Source organism: Narcine bancroftii, chromosome 4 (genome assembly GCF_036971445.1).
Source record: "Narcine bancroftii isolate sNarBan1 chromosome 4, sNarBan1.hap1, whole genome shotgun sequence".
NCBI lineage: Eukaryota > Metazoa > Chordata > Chondrichthyes > Torpediniformes > Narcinidae > Narcine > Narcine bancroftii.
The window spans coordinates 99,822,691-99,845,241 of record NC_091472.1 but is presented as its reverse complement, the minus strand read 5'-3'; the positions used below and the strand labels follow the sequence as shown (position 1 = coordinate 99,845,241).

Genomic DNA, 22,551 nt, shown 5'->3' with positions numbered 1-22,551 from the left:
GAGTATATGAGTTTTGCATATGGGGATAAGGTATAGAGGGAATTTAAAGGGGATCTGAGGAATTTATTTCATCCAAAGGATGGTAGGAATGTCTAAGTGGTGGAGCAGGCATGAATGCTCCAATTTAACAACCATCTAGATGAGTATTTGTAAAAACACAAAATGCTGAAGAAGCTCAGCAGGTCAGTGTCCTTAATGTAGCAAAGGTAAAAAATACATTAACTGACGTTAATGTCAGAGGGGAACAAATGAATGGATAAAAGTATCCAGACCATCATCATTTCAATGCCCAATTTCCACATCTCCCTCTCTCCCTACCCTGTGCCTGTCACAATTTCCTGTCTTTACCTTAACTTCTCCCCCACCACCTCTGCTGTGAAGTTTGACTTCCTTAACCCTGTCCTGTTGTTTCCTTCCGTGCTTTTTGCAAAGCATTTGGTTTCTGACCCAAGGAAGAAATGGCCAGTCGGAATACGATATAAAATAACCCCAAGCCCTCCACACCACCCCAATTTCCAACTGCCAATCTGGTAGAAAACATGACTGATGGTTATTAAATTGACCGTGAAACAAGTGGGTTAAAGTATATGCTTTATTAACTGTTCTTTAATTACTCTATACTGTGCTCGCAAATGGCATTGCTATTATTTTCTTCTTCCTGTTGGTAACGAGTCACTTGCGATGTCATCACTGGTTGTGTTCCCACCCATAAAATGCCCGGTCACCAATTTTCCAATTTTCCAGGTAAGTAAGGTCCACGCTGCTGAAGATCCAGCTGCGCTGGGTGGGTCACGTCTCCAGAATGGAGGACCATCGCCTTCCCAAGATCGTGTTATATGGCGAGCTCTCCACTGGCCACCGTGACAGAGGTGCACCAAAGAAAAGGTACAAGGACTGCCTAAAGAAATCTCTTGGTGCCTGCCACATTGACCACCGCCAGTGGGCTGATATCGCCTCAAACCGTGCATCTTGGCGCCTCACAGTTTGGCAGGCAGCAACCTCCTTTGAAGAAGACCGCAGAGCCCACCTCACTGACAAAAGGCAAAGGAGGAAAAACCCAACACCCAACCCCAACCAACCAATTTTCCCCTGCAGCCGCTGCAACCGTGTCTGCCTGTCCCGCATCGGACTTGTCAGCCACAAACGAGCCTGCAGCTGACGTGGACTTTTTACCCCCTCCTTAAATCTTCGTCCGCGAAGCCAAGCCAAAGAAAGAAGAAGAAGAAGAAGGTTGCAGTGTGAAAGACCCAGGAGGTGCAGCCTTCCTGGGAACTTCACTTGGGTCCCAGGAGGATCACCTAGATTCAGCGATATGAAAAGGCCTATTGCTAATTCCAACTGGCTGGAGAATGCCCAAACAGAAAATAAGGTGTTGTTCCATCAATCTGTGGGTGATCTGGGTACGATAGTACACAAGGCCAAGGACAAACATGTGAGCACAGGAGTATGATTCGGGATTGAAATGGGAGGTCCCTGTGGTTAAGAATGGGAAGGTGCTGAGAGAAGCGATCTCCAAATCTGCAACCGGTCTTTCTGATGTAGAGAATGTCACAAAGGATGCACTGGATGCAGTAAATAAGTCCTCTGGATGTAAAAGTGAAGTGTTGCTTCATGTGAAAGGACTGTCTGGGGCCCTGGACCATGGTGAGGGAGGAGGTGTGGGTGCATGTGGCAGCTCCTGTGGGCACAGGGGAAGGTGCCAGAGGCGCGATGGGTGGGGAGGTATGAGTGCATGAAGGAATCATGGAGGGAGCAGCCCCTGCAGAAGGCTGAGAGGGGAGGAGAGGGTAAAAAGTGTCTGGTGGTGGGATCCTGTAGTAAATGCTGGAAGTTCCGACAGAATACGTGTTGGATGTGGAGGATGGTGGTGAGGATGAGGGGGATTCAATGTTTGTTGTGTCTGGGGGCAGAGCAGATGAGTGGGAAATGGAGGAGATGCAGGTGAGGGCTGAGTTTATAATGGTGGAGGGGAAGGAACATTTGTGGAAGGCAGACATTTCGGAAGATCTGGACTGGAAGACCTCATCTTGGGAACAGATGCAGCATAAATGGAGAAAATGAGAGAAGGGGTGGAATCCTTGCAGGGGGGGGGGACAGGATGTGGGAGTTGGAGGGTTTGTAGTATATGTTAGTGGAAAGCTTTTCTTCCGAGATGGAGAAAGAGAGATTCAGGAAGTGGAGAGTTATCGGAGATGGATCAGGTGAGTTTAAGATCAGGGTAGAGGTTAGCCATGAAGTGGATGAAATTGACAGGCTCATCATAGGTGCATGAGGCAGCCCCAATGTAGTTGTCGATATTCCAGAGGAAAGTTGAGGAGTCTTGCCTGTGTAAGCTTACAGCATAGATTGCTCCACAAAGCCCACCAATAGGCAGGTGTACCCAAGGCTACTGCTTTGATTTGGAGGAGTGGGATGAGTTAAAGGAGGTTATTTAGAGCAAAGACAAGTTCTTCCAGGCAGAGGAGGGTAATGGTAGAGAATGACTTGTCAGGTATTTGGTCCAGGAAGACCTGTGTGGGGAATAGAGGGTTTGAACATCCTTATGAAGATGGGGTGGCCCGGTTCAGGGAATCTGAAGTCATTGAGGAGATGGAGAGCGTGAGGTGTCATGGATATAGATGGGGAGGGATTGGATCAGGGGAGAAAAGATATCAGGGGAGAAAAGATAGTCAAGGTGAGATGAAATTATTTTGGTGGGGCAGGAGCAGGCAGAAACAGTGGGTCTTCCTGGATAGTTGGGTTTGTGTGTCTTGGGTAGAAGGCAGAAATGGGCAGTTCAGGGTGGGAGAGAATGAGTTTGGTGGCTGGGAGGGGAAGTGACCAGAGGTGACAAAGTTGGAGACGGTGGTGGAGTCCTGTGGGGGGTGGGATCAATAGGAAAAGGAGTCTGAGAGCTGTCGACTCGCCTCAGCAAGGTAAAGGTCAGTGTGCCAGACCACCACTGCACCATCCTTGTCTGCAGATTTGATAGTGAAGTTGGGATTGTTGCGGAGAGAGTGGAGGACAGAGTATTCTGAGGAGGTGAGGTTGGAATATGAGAGGGGGTGGTAAAACTGAGACGGTAGCAGTTGAAAATAAAAAGGTCCAGAGCAGGCAGCTGACCAAGACAAGGTGTCCAGGAAGAGGAAGAAAGTTTGAAGAGGAGAAAGTGTCCTGGGTAGGGGGAGGGGAGAGATTCACGGTCATAGAAGTGAGCCTCCCATTCTTGCTTCTCCACCTCCTGGTGGACTTGCACCATCCTCTCTTCCCGCCTCTCCTGATACAGGTATAAATCTCCTGGAGTAATCCCCCAGATTTCGGTGGTGACCTCCTGTGTCCGTGTGGGCTTCTTCCTCGCCTCGGTTCCTGGAGAGCAATGGAACACATGGGAAATTAGAAAGAAGGCACTTCATGGACTGTGATAGTACAGACCTATCACCAATGTATATAGTTACAGTATCTAGAGTGTAATGACTGTGCTTACAGCGATTGGCTGCGAGCTTAGCCACGCCTACTGTCTGGGCCTTAAAGGGTTCTGTCCCTAGCCAGGTCGGATCATTCCGGACTGGTCGGCCACCTGTGAAGAGCTCCCGTCTTTTACTAATAAAAGTCTTGGTTTGGATCAACAAGTCTTTGGTTCTTTCGACGAGCTCTACATGGACACGCACTCACAAAACACATCATAAAAATTGGATAAATGTGCAAGCAGTTCTTACCAGTCTGTGGTGCAGTTGAGTTACTGGGGGAAGTTGAGGTACTGGGGGTATTGGTATCCTCATCTGGTCTCAAAATGGATGAAGGCACCAGTGAATCTACAGGAGTCCTCTCAGGCTGTAGGTTTGAGATCAAGGGCATAAGTGCTTGCTGATCAGCTGATGCCCTAGATCTGGTAGGAGAGGTCATAGTCTGGCTAGTCCAGTTGGTCCCTCCCACTCCTACCCATTGTGATCAACAACTTGGAAGAAACTTCCTCTGAAGACGCTTCTGTTTGTTGATCGCCTTGGGCTTGTCCCTGGCAAATCCCATGTCTCTGAGCCTGGAGGCGATCCTCTCATATAACGGGCCGTCTTTAATCGCACCTATTATATGACGTAAGTCCGCCTCTTCAGCTTTTCAGGAGAGGGGCTTGCACACCTCCTGATCCCCCCAGTTTGAGACAATATTTTACAATTTACAAATGGATTTAACACTAGGAAGATCTATTGATTTGAAGCGACTGCTACACAGATTGAAACACGCCACGACCATGTTGGAGGTTTCAAATAAACTGTCTATTCAAACTTCACACACGCCCCTTTAAGGGTGGCATGAGCTCCACCCCCCATGTCAGCAGTGACATCACTACGCTTGCCTTGCTCTAACCCATATGGCATGGAGGTCCCCAATGGTGCCATCTTCTCACGGCTGCCCCGCTGGTACAAGCGGGGCCGGTTCGCCACGAGGATGTGTGCCACCACAGATTCTACCCCCGCTCCCCTCCTCGTGACTCCTTACCATGCGGTCGCATTCACGCAAGCAAGGACGTCATAATTGCATCACTAATGGAACCTGGTATACCTGGTTTCCCATTCATATTGGGCGACCCGATATGCTAATTTGAAATGAATCGGCAATGATACTACCTCCCTCGGTGGTTGATTCCTGGGTCGATTTGGACCCCCCCCACCCCTTTCAGTTCGGGAGTGTTCACATTGGCAGGTGCATTGGCAAATTGCCAGTGCCACTGTGAAAGGTCTGCCTTCCGGTACACTAAAGGAATTTTTGTCTAATATTACATTTTCTATTTTATTGCATGATAATAAAAGGATCTTGATGGTGGGCAGAAGGGAACAGAAGGAGCATGGGATAAGTGACAGCAGAAGGTGTGTGCAATAGATCGATAAGAAGAGGAGAATGAAATCAGGTAATAAGGATCTCCTCACCGACCCCTCATCACCTAGATCTGCCAGCACCTGCCTCACCCCTCCCCGAATTCTACTATCCACTGGATTGTAAGCCAAGAAAGACTTAGCCACCACATTGAAAGTCGTTAATGACTGTTTTTATTCAAATTCAGCGCGCGCCCTTTTAAGGGCAGCATGAGCTCAGTCACCTTGTGCATTGTAACATCATAATCACTGCCCCAGGCGCGCGCTTGGCAGGAGACTTGAGGCAGGGAGAAAACCCTGACAGCGTCATCTTCCCATGGCTGCACCGCCATGTGGCATTACATGCGGGGCCAGTTCACCATGGGAGAGTGCGCTGCCATTCAAACCCCCCCCCGAACCGGCTATGCGTCCCGCTGTTTGGGCGGGCAGTCCCGGCATTTGGGCATGGCCGTCTGCACCGGCCGGGATAGATCTAAGTGCGCCGCCTTCAAACGGTCCACGGTGAAAGGTTCATCTTTACCCACTATGTCCAAAGTGAAAGTCCTGCTTGACCACTGGAGGACCTTGTATGTACCTTCGTACGGGCGTTGTAATGGTGCCGTATGTGGGCCGCGCCGAACAAATATGAATTCTGCCAAGTCCAGCTCTTTGGGACAGTGTGTCGGCCAGACGCCATGATGCGAGGAGGTGGGGGGGGGGGCTAGCGAGGATAGTTTCTTACAAAGATCTGCACAGATGTGACATTGGGCTCCGGGCCAAAGAACTCACCGGGCAGCGAGAACAGCACGCCGCAAACCAGTTCCACAGAAGACATTTGTAGGTCCTCCTTAGGTGCTGTTCTGATGCTGTGGAGGGCCCAAGGCAGTTCGTCTGTCCAGCCTGGGCCGGTGAGGTGAGCCATAAGGGCGGATTTCATATGACGATGAAACCTCTCCACCAAACTATTTGCTTGCTGATGGTAGGCTGTGGTGTGGTGGAGTTTAACCCCCCAGGAGGTTCGTCAGCTGAGCACAGAGCACGGAAGTGAACTGGGTGCCCCTGTCACTGGTGATGTGCACTGGCACTCCAAACCTAGTGATCCAATGACTGATTAGGTTCCTGGCGCACGTCTCTGCGGAAGCCTCTTTGATGGGAATGGCCTCCAGCCATCTTGTGGTCCGATTGACTATTGTGAGAAGGTAGCGCGCTTCTCTGGACACCGGCAGGGGGCCTACGACGTCAATGTGGATATGCTGAAATCTCCGCACCGCCGAGTCAAATTGCTAGATTGGGGCCTGCGTATGCCAGTGGACCTTGGAGGCCTGGCATTTGGTACAGTTCCTCGCCAGCTCGGCCACCTCCATTTTGAGCCCGTGCCACACAAAGCGCTCTGCCATCATTTGCACCGAAGTCTTCACAGAAGAGTGGGCTAGGTTGTGGACTAAGCTGAAAACCCTCAACCTCACTGTTGTGGGACTACTGGGCGTGGCAAGCCAGTGGAGACATCGTAGAGCAGCGTGTCTGGGCTGTTGGGCAACTGAATGTCCTGGAGCTCGGGGCCAGAGATGGCAGTCTGGAGAGCCTGCGTCTCTGTGTCCAGCTTCTGGGCCTGTGCCAATTGTGTGTAGTCAAGGCCGGGGGCAAGAGCGTTGAACGCCAGATGAGAGAGCACATCCACCACAACGTTATCTTTGCCTGCCCTGTGCGGGATGTTGGTGGTGAACTCCGACACACAGGAGAGGTGGCGTTGCTGGCGAGCCGACCACGGATCTTTGGCCACCGCGAGTGCTTGAGTGAGGGGCTTGTAGTCCATGAACACCGTGAAGGGCCTGCCCTCCAGAAAGTATCAAAAGTGCTGGATGGCCAGGTACAGCGCCAGGAGCTCCCAGTCAAAAGTGCTGTAATTGAGCTCCGGTGGGCGCAGCTGTTTGCTAAAGATGGCCAGCGGTCACAACTGTCCATTGAGCCACTGCTCAAGTATGCCCCCTATCGCCGTGGCTGAGGCATTGACCGAGAGCGCCGTGTGTGCCTCCAGGCGTGGGTGCACCAAGAGTTGCGTTGGTGAGGGCATCCTTTGTTGTGGCAAAAGCCTCCTCCAACCACGTCAGAACTTTCTCCTTAGCGGAAATCAACGCAAACAGCAGTCGCATGGTGTGGACAGTGCCGGGGATGAACTGATAATAAAAATTCACCATCCCCACGAACTCCTGCAGGCCCTTGAAGGTAGTTAGCTTGGGGAACCGCTGGACGGCCGCGACCTTTTCTGGTGCCGGGGCAGCACCTGCTGCTGAGATGGTGTGCCCTAGGAATTGCAGCGTCTGCTTGCCGAACTGGCACCTGGCCATGTTGACCGTGAGGCCAAACTTTGCCAGTAGGGCAAACAGGGTACGGAGGTGGGCCTTGTGCTCTTTGCGGTTGCGGCTAGCGATAGGGACATTGTCCAGGTAGATAAATACAAATTCCAAGTCCATACCCACTGCATCCATGAGGCACTGAAAAGTCTGGGCTGGTTCTTGAGGCCGAAAGGCATAAGCAGGAATTCAAAAAGGCCAAAGGTAGTGATGATCGCCGTCTTGCCGATGTGCTCGGGGTGGACCAGGATCTGATGATACCCCTGCACCAGATCGACCTTGGAGAAGACATGCGTGCCATGGAGATTGGCTGAGAAGTCTTAAATGTGTGGAACCGGGTACCTGTCTGGTGTGGTCATGTCGTTCAAAAGCCAGTAATCGTCGCAGGGTTTCCAGCCCCTGGAGGATTTGGGGATCATGTGGAGAGGGGATGCCCAGGCGCTGTCCAAGCAGTGGATGATCCCCAACTCCTGCAGCCAGGAAAACTCCTCCATTGCCAGCTGCAGCTTCTCGAGCTGAAGTCGTCTGTGCTTGTCGTACTGAGGGGGTCCATGCGTGGAGATATGGTGGTATACCCCATGCTGGGGAAAGGTGGCACTGAATCGTGGTTGAAGGATGGCGGGGAACTCATGGAGTAAATTCGAATACTCATCCCTGGAAGTGGAAATGGCAGCGATCTTGGGCCTGCAGGTGTTCGTGGCGTCCAGGCGCACCGAATGGAAGGTGCGAGCGTTGACCAGCCTCTTGCCGTTCAAGTCGATCAACGGTCCATATGCCCTCAGGAAGTCAGCCCCTAACAACGCAGTACCCACTGAGGCTAACACAAACTTCCAGCGGAATTCCTCTTTCCCAATCTGGATCTGCACCCTGTGGGTACCGAAGGTCTTGATGGCGGAACCGTTGGCTGCCCGCAGGGTGGGACCATGAGATCAGGTGCTCTGATTCGCTCCTGTGTCCACCAGAAATGTTGGCTGGTGGACCTGTCGGTAACGTGAAGGAGGCTGTCCACGTGGCCAGCCGTCGCAGCCATTAATGGCGGCTGGCCGGGTGGTTTCCCCTGTTACTCACACGGTTGTTGGCACTTACGAGCTTGCACTTCCCAGCGCTGATGGTAAAAGCACCAGGTGGAATGGTGCTCTTCCGGCTTGTGCTTGGGTGAATTGTGCGGCCAGCTGGCACTTGGTTGCACAACCTGACTGAAGGCTGCTTCATTCTCCCTCTTGGTGCACCAGTGGGTGTCTGCTCGGGCTGCGACTTGGCATGGATCCATGAAGTCCTCATCCGCCAGGAGTAGTTGGGTGTCTCCGGGCATCTGCTCGAGGAAGATGCGCCAGCATCTCGTCCATTAGGGCTGATGGTGTGCGGTCCCCATACCCTTTGAGGTGCAGGAGCCTGGAGGCATGCTGCTGAGGGGAGAGCCCAAAAGTGCCAAGGAGCAGTTTCTTGAGGGCAGGCTATTTACCCTCGGCTGCTGGGTTGTTTATTAGATCATCCACCCTGGCTGCCGTTTCTTCGTCCAGCACGCTCACAATATCGTGGCGTCGGCTGAAATGTTCCTCAGTTGAAACTGCGCCTCCGTCTGCCCGAACCAAGTATGCAGGCGATGGGTCCAGAAGGGGGCAGTTTGATGGCAACGGCGATGATCTTGGCCAGATCCACGTTCTTGAGACCAGAGAGGCATCTGGGCTCAATGGGGTCACCAATGTAGTGCTGGACACAGCCAAGACTCAGCCACCATATTGAAAGTCATTAATGACTGTTTTTATTCAAATTCAGCGTGTAGCCTTTCAAGGGCAGTGTGAGGTCAGTCACCTCGTGCATTGTGACATCATAATCGCTGCCCCAGGCGTGCGTTGGGCAGGAGACCAGGGAGGGAGAAACCTTGACAGTGCCATCTTCCCATGGCTGCCCCCCACCACGTGGCGCAGCACGCGGGGCCACTTTGCCAATGAGAGAGTGCGCAGCCACAGCATCTCCTATTTATACCCTGACAAATGATCAGGGTCTCGACCCGAAAGGTTGACCGTCCCTTTTCCTCTACAGGTGCAGTTCGAGCAGTTATTTCCCCACCAACATTATGGTTACACTTCACATCCGATAGATTGCATCACAGAAACACTCCTTGTACTTCCCATCCCTCGTGTTTTCGTGCAGCCAAGCTCTTGAAGGCACAGCTTCACGACAGGCGACAGCCAGCACGCCGTTTCGGGAACGCGCACGCCACCGCCCACGCGCTCTTGCGTTTCGGGACCGCTGCGACGCAACGCGAGGTGCCGGAGTGGAGGGGAGGAGAGGATGGAGAGTGGGGTCGGGGCTGCACGAACCAGCTCCCTTCACCCGTCGTCCGCGCTATGACTGGCGGGTGTTCCTCGGGGCAACAGGCGCGCAATCTGCTTCTCACCCAGGCTCTCCTCGTTGAACGGTCGCACTCGAGATAAGGGCGCGTGACCCCTCAGCCGGCCGCCTCCACCCCGCGCGTGCGCGGAAGCGCGCTCCAGCCGCGTCAATGGGCTGCAGCTTCGGTTTGGGGTAAAGCGGCTGATCGGTTCGTCCGTGCCGGTGGCGCGGCGCCTCTGTCTCGCCCTCGCCCCGCCCAGGACAGGCCCCGATGTTGCTGCTCCAGGCCGTCTGAGGGGGGGCGGGGGAAGCTCGGCCCGGCCAGTGTTTGATGAGTAGCCGTTCGGCAGCGAGGCAATCGGGCGGCTGGCCCAGCGGGATGTTCGCGGCGGTGGAGCAGGGCCCGGTGCTGTGTAGCGACTCCAATATCCTGTGCCTGTCGTGGAAAGGCCGGGTGCCCAAGAGCGAGAAGGAAAAGCCCGTGTGCCGCCGGCGTTGTTACGAGGAAGGCTGGCTGGCGACTGGCAACGGCAGAGGAGTAGTCGGCGTGACTTTCACCGCCAGCCACTGCCGGAGAGAGCGCAGCAGCCCGCAGAGGATCAACTTCAACCTAAGAGGCCACAACAGCGAGGTGAGCCCTTCAGAGAGCTGGCTGCCCCGAGGCAGTGTGAGGGCAGCAGGCCCTCGGGTATTGTTTGAGCAGCAACACTCATTCATTTACTCAGTGGTCAGGAAGACAGGTGCCATCGGGGGCTGAAATGGTACTTCCAGTCCTGATCCTCGATAGGTCACTTTCTCATTCAATCCTTCCCCCCACCCTCCACCCCCTTCCCGCGAAGAGAAAATTGGCCGGCTAGTTCTTTTATATTGGATCTTCACTTCCAATTAGTATCAAGTGTTTAATGGATGGAAAAAATGATTTTTGCATTGTTACATTCCTGTAGATAGTGATGAAAGCCTTTGGAGGAGGGATTGTGTTTCTCAGGGTAGATACTAAGGGGTTGATCTGCACAAGGTCAAAATTTGTTGCAAAGTATGACCTTGGTACCTGCACAGCAAATATTTTAAATTAACAATCAGAGATGGAGTTGTATTCTGGATGAGAAACTTCAAACTGGAGCTTGTAAATTGGACAGATCTGAACAACATTTGCTTCTGATTCAGTCGTTTGCATCTCCTTGGAAGATGAAGCCATCCCTGTCTGTCTGTAGCAGGATCCAGACAATAGTGTACAATTTATGCCATTCACTTCCCAGATATTATCTCCAACGTGAGTTTAAACTGGACATTAAGTACCGCTGACAAGTTTCCCACCATTAAAATCTCAGTCCATTGACAAAAATGCAACAGCTAATAAACTTTGTGGCTGCAAGAGTAAATCAGGTTGGGCATCCTGTGGCAACTGTCTCATTGTCTCATGTCCCAAAACCTTTCTGTCATCTATGAGGTGCAAGTTATGAATTTAATAAAATACTTCTAGATCAGTGCTGCTTCAATCACACTGAAGAAGCTTGTTGTTATCTAGATAAAAGCAGCCAGCTGGATTGGTAACTTGTCCAATCATTCCCTCCTTTGCTTTTTTAATGGGTACTATTATGTACTATTGCAAAATGTACTGGGATACTCCAGCACCTCCCAAACAAGTGACTTCTACCACTTAGACCAAGGCTAGTAGGTACACAGGAGTACCACTACCTGCAAATGCCCCTTCACGACACAAACTATGTACTGCTCCTTCTCGGATGCAGCATTTCAATTCTGGGACTCGCTGCGGGATAACACTGGGAGTGCCATCACCTCAAGGATTTCAGCAGTCGAAGAAAGTGGCTCATGGCCACTCTATGAAAGACAATTAGGGAAGGATGACAAATACTGTTCTTGTCAGCAAGACCCAATTCCTCTGAAATGAATTAAAATAATTACTTTTTAGATAATGGTATTGGGGGGCGTGGAGTAAAACTGAAGCAGAAATCAATAATGATGTTACAAGCTCAAGGAACGGATTATGGAAATAGGAACAGCAGTCAACCAGATTAATCATGCTCATGATTGTAATACCGACACCAATTTGTGCATGTAATTCATTCCTTAATAAATTTTATTGCAGATTTCCTATAAATTCTATAGGAATTTTTGTTTTTCATGAGTGAATAATTATATTATGGAAGTTTTAGCACTTGGAGTTAACTCAATTGCTGTAACCTTCATTTGTAATTTAAAATATTTTTTACCTCTGGTATTATGCACAACTTGTAACAATATGTGACACAGAAAGATGCTGTTAATTTATGTGTGTCTCTCACTCAAAAAGAGAGATGGTCAATCTTATCCAGTGGTCCTCAACCTTTTTCTTTCCACTCACCTACCACTTTAAGTAATCCCTATGCTATTGGTGCTCTTTGATGAATCAGGGATTGTTTAAGGTGGAATGTGAGGGAGATGGGAAGGATGAGAATCTGCTCTCAACCCAATTGTTACCGAAATATTTTGCATGAGAAAAATTGTCATTGCCCCATTTCCTTTGCACATAATGAGTCAATTAGGTAGGATTAAAACAGTGGTTTTCTAAACTTTTTCTTCTTTCCACCCACATAAGCAATCCCTTACTAATCACAGAGCACCTGTGCCATAGGGAATACTTAAAGTGGTAGGTGAGTGGAAAGAAAAAGGTTGAGAACCACTGATCTATTCCTACCATTCGACATGAAGACTACAAGATTCCCATTCACTGCTAAAGCACGTATCCAAATATGGTAATGTCCAGCAACTAGTGACGTCCAAGAGGATTGGGGAGAAGCCAAAGTTGTTCCTTTTATTCACAAATGGAATTGGGGATATTCCAGGAAATTATTAGACTGTTGAGCCTCACATCAGTGGTAGGAAAGCTATTGGAGAGAATACTTCCATATGCTTATGCACATTTGGAAAAGCATGGTCAGATCAAGGACAGTTAACGTGGCTGTATGCAGGGTGTGTCATGTCTTACAAATTTGATCTAAATTTTTTTTGAGGTGATGAAGATAGGGCAGTGGATGTTGTCTGCGTGGACTTTGACGAGGTCCTTCGTGGCTCATCTGGAGGTAAACGTGCATGAGATGCATGATGCATTGATAGATTGGATTTAGAATTGACTAGTTTATAGAAGACCAAGGTGTTGTTCTGGCTGGAGAACATGGATGAAAAATAAAAGTGGGTGAGGTTCTAGGCTTTCAAAGAATATAAAAGGATAGAGATCAGACAGATATGGGCAGAGGAATGACAGGCAGAATTTATATTTCAGATTTATTGTTGGAGAACATACATGACATCACATACAACGCTGAGATTTCTTTTTTTCTGTGGACGTGGCAGAATTGCCACTAATTGGTAGTGCAAAAAATAAGCTGTACACAGTATAAAACATGTAAACCAGGGCTTCCCAAACTTTTTAAGCTCATGGAACCCTTTTGGGAGCACTTGGAAACCACAGAACCCCAATTGTCAATTACAGTTTAAAAGACCTGGTATAGACACAAGCATAGTAAGAAAGTAAATACACTCATCAGTAGCAGATTAACTACCACCTGGGACCTAAGCTGAGCTTTAGTAAGGTCCCCCCCTTGACCTCGCCCCATCATATCAGATACCGCCGGAAGTGCACCCCTCCCATTGTCCATTTACTGCAGATGACCGGCTGGATACCGGAATTTTGGAGACCCTCCTCGCGCACAGTGCATAATCTCCATGCTGCTGCCACCTCCTCTCAGGAACCACTGTGTGCGTCACTCCAGCAACTGGGTTCCATGTAAACAAACAACTGTAAATAGATAATGAATGTAAACAAACTGCAATACAGAGAGAACAAAAAGAAAATCAATAAAGTGCACAAGTAGGAATCTTTAAATGAATCTCTGATTGAGTTTGTTGCTGAGGAGTCTGATGGTGGAAGGGTAGCAACTGTTGCTGAATTAGTGGTGCGAGTCTTGTGGCACCTATTCCTCTTTCCTGATGGCAGCAGCAAGAACAGAACATGTGCTGGGTGGTGAGAGTCTTCGATGATTGCTGCTGCTCTCCAATGGCAGCGTTCCCTGTTGATGTACTCAATAATGGGAAGGGTTTTACCTTTGATGTCCTGGGCTGCATCTACCACCTTTAAGACGGCTGTATGCTCAGGGGTATTGGTGTTTCCATACCAGATGGTGATGCAGCTGGTCAGCACACTTTCCACCATACCTCTGTAGAAATTTTCCAGGGTTTCTGATGTCATACCAAACCTCCGCAAACTCCTGAGGAAGTAGGGGTGCTGACGTGGTTTCTTCACTATGCCGTTGGTGAGTTAGGTCCAGGAAAGATCCTCTGAAATAGTGATTCCAAATATTTGCTCTCCCTCTCCACCTCTGATCCCAAATGATCACTGGATTGTATACCTCTGGCTTTCCTTTCCTGTAGTCAACAATCAGTTCCTTAGTTTTGGTGACATTGAGTTGTTGGTGCACCATTCAGCCGTTTTCAATCTCCATCCTGTATGCTGTCTCATCCCCTTCCTTTAGACAATTCACTACTGTGGTATCATGAGCAAATTTAGAGATGTTGTTATTTTGTCATACTGAGTCTCACGGTCGAGGGTGTAAAGTGCATAGAGTTGAGGCTAAGAATACAACCTTGTGGTGCTCCGGTACTGATGGAGATTGTGGAGGAGTTTGCATAACATTGTTACAATGCCAGTGATTGAGACCAGAGTTTTAATCCCACGCTGTCTGTAAGAATTTGTACGTTCTTACTCTCTCTGCGTGGCTTTACCTCGGGGGCTCCAGTTTCCTCCCACCATTCAAAACAAGGGGAGGGGGGTGGCTCTATGAATGGAGAAGGAAGGAAGGGGCTGGCCAGCTGAAGGAAAGAAGACAGAGGGATGGGGAAGAGAGAGAATGGGGAGTAGGCTAGCAGAAACCAGAGAAGTCGATGTTAATGCCATCAGGTTGGACAGTGCCCAGATGCAAAATTAGGTGTTGCTCCTCCAATTTACAGGTATTTTGGGTTTGACAGTGTATGGTGTATGAGGCAATGGACAAGTGTTTCAGTGTGGGAGTGGGGAGCAGAATTGAAATGGTTGGCCATTGGAAGATTTCTTTCACTGATGCAGACTGAATAAAGGTGCTCAGTGAAGCAATCTCCCAGCCTGTATCCAGTCTCTGAAATAGAGAAGGCCACAATTTGAGCACTGGATGAAGTAGGTGACTCCTGTAGATACACATGTGAAGTGTTGCTTCATTTGGAAGGACTGAATAGTGGTGAGGAAGGAGGTGTGGGCATATGTGGCGGTTCCTGTAGCGCAGGGAAAGATGACGAAGGAGTGATTAATGGGAAGGGATGAGTAGATGAGAGAGGGGAAGGGAAGATGTGTCTGGTGGTGGGATCATGTTGTGGTTAATGGAAATTACTGAGGATAATGTGTTGGATGTGGGGTGGTAGATGAGGACAAGGGGTGAGGGCAGCTGAGCAGGAAATGGAGGTGATGAGAATAAGGGCTGAGTTGATGGTGGAAGGGAATCCACATTTCTAGAAGGAGGAGGTCATTTCGGATGATCTGAACTGGAAGACCTCATCTTGGGAACAGATACGATGGAGATGGAGGAATTGAGAGAAAGGAATAAAATCCTTGCAAGGGACTGGGTGAGAAGAAGTATAGTTGAGATAGCTGTGGGTGTTAGTGGGTTTGTAAAACATGCTTAGAAAGCTGACTGTCTTGAGGGTGGATAAACCTCCTGGATTGCATCCTTGAGTTCTTAAAGCAGTAAAGATTGTGGAGGCATTGATGATGATCTTTTTAAAAAAATTTTCACACTGTGAACCATATCAATCAAAATACATACAAACATTTCCCTCTTAAATATACACAGTGGCATTTTCTCCCCTTTTTTCCCCCTACCTTCTCTCCCCCCTTCCCACCCCCCTCCAAACCCATTAAACGTTCAACATATACAATACAATAAAACCATTAAACAATGTCATCACACAATGAAAATAAACAAGATACATCTACTTTTACACACTGGATCAAGTCATTTTGTCTTCATCATCATTTTAGGGGGTGGAGTCCGAGGCAGGCCCTCTCTGTTATGTTCCATGTACGGCTCCCAAATTTGTTCAAATAATGTGACTTTATTTTTTAAATTATGTTTTATTTTTTCCAATGGAATACATTTATTCACTTCCATGTATCATTGCTGTTTTCTCAGGTTCTCTTCTGATTTCCAAGTTGACATTATACATTTTTTTGCTACAGCTAAGGCTATCATATAATAAATCTTTTTTGCAATTCATCCAGTTTGAGGCCTAATTCTTTACTTGTATTACTTATTATCTCTGGATTTTTTGGTATTTTTTTGTGATTTTATTTTAATACCTGATTTAGATCTTCCCAAAACTTTCTCACTTTCTCACATGCCCAAATGGCATGTACTGTTGTTCCCATTTCCTTCTTACAGCGAAAACATCTATCTGATAATGTTGGATCCTATTTTTTTTAACTTTTAGGGCATGATATATAACCTGTGTAACCAATTATACTGTATCATGCATAACCTTGTGTTTATTATATTCTTCATAGTTCCAGAGCATAACTTTTCCCATGTTTCATTTTTTAGCTTTGTTTAAATCCCTTAACAGAGAAATTCTTCAATGAACTAAAGAGAATAATAAGGAAATTTTTATGGAAATGGGGGGAAACCGAGGATAGCGTTAAATAATTAACAGAGAGGTATAACCAAGGTGGTTTGCAGTTACCAAACTTTAAAAATTATAGAGCAGCACAATTAAGATATTTATCAGATTTTTATCAGACAAGGGAAAAACCAGATTGGACTAAGATAGAGCTAGATTAAATAGGGGAGAAGGTACCGGAACATATACTTTATAAGTGGGATGAAAAGCTGGTACGATATAAAAGCTCATTTACTCAATATATGTAAGAAGATTCACGTAGAAAGGAAAAAACTAATTACCAAATACCAAAATTATTATTGACGCAAAATCAGCTAATCCCTTTTACAATAGATAACCTTTCCTTTAGAGAATGGTAGAGAAAAGGAATTAGAAGAATAGAAAATTGTTTTTTGGGAAATAATTTATTAACATTTGAACGAAGTACAAATATGGAATAACTCGTGGTACAATGTTTGCATACCATCAACTGAAAGCCTATAAAGGATAAATTGGAAAACAGACTGAGATTACCAGAAGGAAGCAGCTTTGAATATGCGTTCACAGACACAATGATAATTAAAAGATTTATAACAAACATGTACATCAAGCTGCAAGAGAAGGAAAATGATGAAATAAGCTATAAACCCAAACAAAAGTGGGGGAAAAGATGATGATCTTTCAGGAATCAATAGAAAGGAGGGAGGCAGGAGAAAGGAAATTATAGACCAGTTAGCCAGACATCAGTGATTGGTAAGGTGTTGGAGTCGATTGTTAAGGATGAGATTACGGAGTACTTGGAGGCATAAAGATAGGTCAAAGCCAGCACGGTTTCCTTGAGGGAAAGTTTTGCTTGACAAACCTGTTGGACTTTGTTGACAAGCAGGCTGGATAAAGGAAATGTGTATTTGGATTTTCAGAAGGCCTTTGACAAGATGCCACACATGAGGCATATTCAACAAGATAAGAGCAAATGGTATAACAGGAAACATGAATGTATATGGATTACATAGGATGGTTAGTCTTTACTTTTTTCCTCTTCAGATGTAGGAACTGGGGAAATCTCAATAAAATTCAATATTGCTGCTTGACACCATATGAATAGTTTGACCAGTATCCTGTATGATTGCATTAGACAATTTTACTTTTGTACTCTTATACTCTCCTTATAAAGGCCTTCATACTGTTTCAATTTCAAGTATTTATCATCTGACTGTACGTAGACAACCGGATAAAACAGCATTTCTCCGGACCGTGATGCAGACAGATACATGCACAAAGTATAATACATAGTAATTACATATAGTTCAAAATAAATATTTTGGTATGATTTACTTGGTTTCAGAATACTGTTCATCAATCTCACACTCTGCAGGAAGAAGCTATTTCTCAGCCTGGCAGCCCTGATTTTGATGCTCCTTTACCACCTCATTGAGGTAGTGAGTTCAAGATGGTGTGTGCTGGATGAAAAGGATCTTCTATAATTCCTTGAGCCCTATTTAAGCAACTCTCATGGTAAATGTTGAAAATAGAGAAAAGGGAGACCCCAGTGATCTTTTTGGCCATTTTGATGATTCTCTGTATTGACTTCTGGTTGATGCTTTGCAGCTAAGATACCACACAATGATGCAGCCAGACAGGATGCTCTCAGTTGTGTTCCTATAAAATGCTGATAAGATGGGGGCTGGTAGCCTTGCCCGTCTCAACTCCTGTGTAAATGTAGGCTTTGCTCTGCTTTTCTAACTAATGAGGTATTGTTATTGGACCAGGATAAGTTGTCCGAACTTTGTGCTTTCTATTCTCTCTCCACAACAGAAATATTGATATGTAATGGAGAATGGCTTAACTTAATCTTCTTGAAGTCCACAATTGTCTCCAGAAAGATGGTCATAACTGGGACCCATGTGACTAATCATACTTTTATTTGGAGAATGTGGGATGAGTTAAAGGAGAAGATATTAAGTTTATTTAATGGAGAGAAACCTGATGAGTAATTATGAAGAAACTCTTGTAATTACAATCCAGAATAATGTGCAATTTGAGAGAAGTTTGCAGGCGGTGCTCTTCCTTTCCATTTTGTCCTTCCAGTAGTGGAAGTTGCAGGTTGGGAAGGTACTGTGGGAAGAAACTTTATGCTGCCAAATTGCATTTTGTGTATGAAAAAAATGCCATTGTGTATTGGCACATGCAGTGATGTTCAGAACGGACTAAAGGGTAACAATCAAAATTCATCTTCTTTATTGTGATCAGGACCTGCACAACATCCAGAGTCAAATTCTTCCTGTTAGACTTTTCAAAATGTATATAAAATATATACAAAATTAAGCAATGCATAGATAAAATAGGTTTCCCAGGCCTTTGTTTTTGCACAGGTTCCTGCAACGCATTGTCAAAGATGGAGCTAGAAACAGATATCAGCAATGTTTAAGAGATGTTTAAACAGTGACACGAACAGGCAGGAAGTCAAGGGATACAGACCATGTGCGGACAGGTGGTATTATTTTAGATTGGGATCATGGTAGGCACAAATATGGTAGGCTAAAGGGCTTCCTTGACTATACTGTGCTACATTGTTGCATAATGGGTGAGGAAGATGGCCTGTGGATGTTGTTGGATGTATATTCCTTGATAACTTTTATCTATCTCATAACCATGGTTTACATGTTGTGCAGTTTAATTCAATTTTGGATTCCTTCCCAAGCCCATTTTGGAGAATAAGTCCATCATGTACGTATGCGATATCCAGTTGAAAGCCTTCTGGTCTAACCTGACCAGGCAGTTGTCCAACCCCCCTTCCCCCCCGCCTCCCCCCCCACCCTACATGTAGGCAATGGTGTCTCTGTGTAGCACGAGGCTGACAGAGACTTTCCTGCCCAGACTGCAAGTTTGGTCTTAGTGGATCACTTGCCCCAGGACAGGTTTGATTTGATTGACAATGGCCTTGGACTGGATTTTGTAGTCAACATTTAATAATAATATGGGTCTCTAATTCCTGATATCCTCCTTCTCTCCCTTCTGTTTGAAGGTGAGGGTGATGATGCCAGCTTGCCATCATTGCCATCTCCGACTTTTCCTCCTTTGACCGCTGTGTCTGGTTTCAACAATGTCTATCAGCCACTCCTGACCAGAAACTTCCTGATACATTTCTGCACATCCCCCGTGAACCCCCTGCAGGGACAGGGAACCCCCATGACCCCCTGCACTGATGGGAATCCCTGTGACATGTGGGAACAAATTCCAGAGTGAGAGATTGGAGTGAGGTGTATAGAACAAAGCATTCACTACCTGTGAGTACATAATATGTCACTCAGGGTGTCACCGCTGGAGAGTGGGTCTCCCTTTGCTTTGCGATACCGGGTAGGCAATATGAAAGGACTCATGGAACCAGGTTTGCTTGGTCCAGTGTGAACAGCCCTACTGGTATTTCAAAATTGGTCATTAACATGCCAATTTAGCGGATTTTCAATGTGAAAAGGGCAGGGATGTACTGACTTTGGAGGTGGTGCAGAGGACTTCACTCAGTTGATTCCAGAAGTGAAGGGGTGATCTTGTGAGGATGGATTGAATAGCCTGGAATTACCCTTTGAAGGATGGGGGATCATCTTCTATAAATGTGTAAAATAAGGAAAGGAACAGATAAGATAGAAGCAGGGAAGCTGTTTCCACTGACTTGATGACATAATTTCAAGATTCAGGGGAGTAGATTTAAGACTGATTAGGATGATCAGCTTAATGTCATACACACATATACAATGTCCAAATGCATTCAAATTCTTGTTGCAGCCAAAAAAGTACGTAGGGGGGGAAAAATTCCCAACAGTTTCTGTACAGAAAGTGAGGATATAAGAGGTAAATAATAAATTTTACATTTTACATTAGTGCAGGAAAAAACAGTGGCGTTTTAATACTGGGGGTGGGTTTTTGTGGTGCAAGAGTAGTTTATGATTAATGTGGTAAGGGGATGTTCAAGAGCTGATAGCTTTTGGGGGGGGGGGGGATGTTCTTGAATCTGGAGATGCTGAACTTTAGGTTTCTATACCTTCTTCCTGAAGATAGCAACAAAAAAAGGTTGTGACCAGGCTGATGGGGATCCTTTATGATTGCTGCCTTCTTTTGGCATTACATCACATAAATGTATTCAATGGATGGGAGCTCAGAACCTTTGATGGACTTAAATATGTTTGCTACCTTCTGCATTCCTGGGGACTCCACTTTCTAATGGAGGCTGTGATGCAGTTAGTATACTTTTCACAGTGGAAGCTTGATAGAGTATGTGATGACATGCCAAATGTCCCCAGAGTTCTTGAAAAGTGTAGTCATTTATATGTCTTTTACAGTTGCCTTGATGTGCTTGCTCTAGGAGAGGTCCTCCAATATGTTAATTCCCAGGATCTTTGAGCTATTAAATCTCTCCACCTCCATACCATCAATGTAGACAGGAACTGCTCCATTATTAGTGGTGGATTTGTGGAATTCTCTTCATAAGGAAGTGGTGGAGGTAGCTTCATTAACTATTTATGACACAGATTTTTGTAGAATAGAAGAATTAAGGGTTACGAGGAGCAGGTGGGTAAATGGAGCTGAATATACAGCCAAATCAACCATGATCTTATTGATCAGGCTTGCCAGCTCATATGGTCTACACCTGCTCCTATTTCTTGTGCTGTTATGTTTAATTATTTTTTTCACCTCTCTGTGATTAGGGGCAATTTACAATTGCTAATTAACCTATTTTGGCGGCACACCACTAGGCAGGCGAACCAGCCTCGCTTGTAATCCACGTGGCGGGGCAGCCGGCCAAAATGGCGCTGTCGGGGGTTTCCCCTTCTCAGCACGGGACTCAGAAGCCTGCGCTGGGGGACCATGATACACCCGGGTGACGTCAGCGCCCCCCCCCCCCCCAGCGCGGTTCTCAGCCAGGGCCAGGCAATAAATCAGTTCTGCTCACTGAGCTCAACCCGTCTGGTTGTGTGTTCTTTCAGTAGTAGTGTAGCTGCCGCTACACTATCAGTATATCTTTAGGATGTAGGCGAAAACATGCAATCTCCACACAAGCTTCTAAGAACAAATTAAAATGGGACCCTGAAGCTGTGAAGCAACAGCACTAACTCTGAGAGTTCCATAGCCATAGAGCTCGTCTATCAATGCTATATGGCTGGAGCTGAGGAATGGGAAAGATATGATCACACTCATGGGGGTTGTATTATATACCGCCCAATATCTTTAGAGAGATAGCAGATAACTGCAGGAAACACAAGGTTGTGAATATTGACTAGGACTCCCATACTGTAAAAGGGTTGGATGGCTTGGAGTTTGTAAAATGTGTTCAGTTAAGTTTTATAAATCAATATATAGAGGTAACAAATAGAGACATTGGTTAAGAGTGAAAGGGGAAGGGAGGTCACATGATGAGGAGTGAGCAGTAAGACATTGATCCCAAGAGCTCTGGGACCAGAAGAATTAAAAAATGGTTCAAAAGTCAAAGAAGTAAAAAAAGACTAAAACTAATAAATAAAAGTCTCTACCTTGCTGCAATGCGGAAGAAGAGCATCAATCAAGCAAAGGCAGCCAACAAGGTGGGAGGAATGATCGGGTTGGCACCTAATCGAGCCTGCCTCGTGGAGGTCAAAATGGTGATGTCGTTCAGGCCCCAGTCCCAGGAGGCCCCATCGATGGAGGGTGAATGAGGCTCACCCAAGATGTCAGCGGGAGGTAAGACCAACCTGGGGAGGAGGGTTTGCGTGGTCTCTGGCCGACCATCGGGAGATGAGGGACCCACAGATCAGAGATCAGAGCTTCAGAATATCCCTCTCCCCCCCCCCAAAGACAATGAAAGAAGTGTGATGTGAGCCCAATACGATGGGTGCTGGGAGTGATTCACCGGAGGATCCAGAAGACCTCAGCCCTGTGTTGGGAGACAGCCCCTGTGGTGATCCTAGCGAGGCTGACAGCGAACAGGAGGCAGCGTCGAGGGAAAATCGCAGGGAGGACCAGGGACCCATGGTGGCAGCAAGCTGGTATCGGCAAGAGGGAGCGGAGCACAGAGCCCTCATTACGTGATATCCTACAGGCTATGATGAGAATGGAAGAGAGACTGGCCAGGGGTTTAAAGGAAAAGACAAAAGAATTGTACAACAAAATGAATAGATGGGAGAATGCCCTAACTGGATTATTAGGACAGGTATCTGAATTAGAAAATAGAACTGGTAATAATGAAGACAGAATTCATAAATTAGAGACAGAGGTTGTCGCATGGGAGACAGAAAGGGGATGTCTCTGGCAGAGGATTGACACCTTGGAAAATCACAGCCGGAGGAATACATCAAGATTGTGGGGTTGTCAGAGGGCTGAGAAGGGAG

General features: G+C 46.9%; 1 protein-coding gene and 1 long non-coding RNA gene across 5 annotated transcripts in view; one reads left to right on the top strand and one right to left on the bottom strand.

The window, feature by feature from the left end:
- Positions 1-578: 578 nt before the first annotated feature.
- LOC138760899 (uncharacterized) lies at positions 579-10,166 on the bottom strand. Its single transcript, XR_011355955.1, has 2 exons — positions 5,616-10,166; positions 579-3,345 (listed from the first exon to the last, which is right to left on the bottom strand). It is a non-coding gene; the product is annotated as an uncharacterized lncRNA (long non-coding RNA).
- tulp4a (TUB like protein 4a) overlaps positions 9,051-22,551 on the top strand; it is a 175,678-nt gene continuing 162,177 nt past the window's right edge. For 2 of the 4 annotated variants that reach the window (XM_069932186.1, XM_069932185.1), the window contains exon 1: positions 9,253-10,145. In XM_069932186.1, the coding sequence (XP_069788287.1) occupies positions 9,846-10,145 (300 nt within the window). In that variant the 5' untranslated portion in view covers positions 9,253-9,845. Of the gene's footprint in view, positions 9,196-9,252; positions 10,146-22,551 lie in introns of those variants that run through there. The other 2 variants (XM_069932188.1, XM_069932187.1) reach the window with 2 other exon arrangements.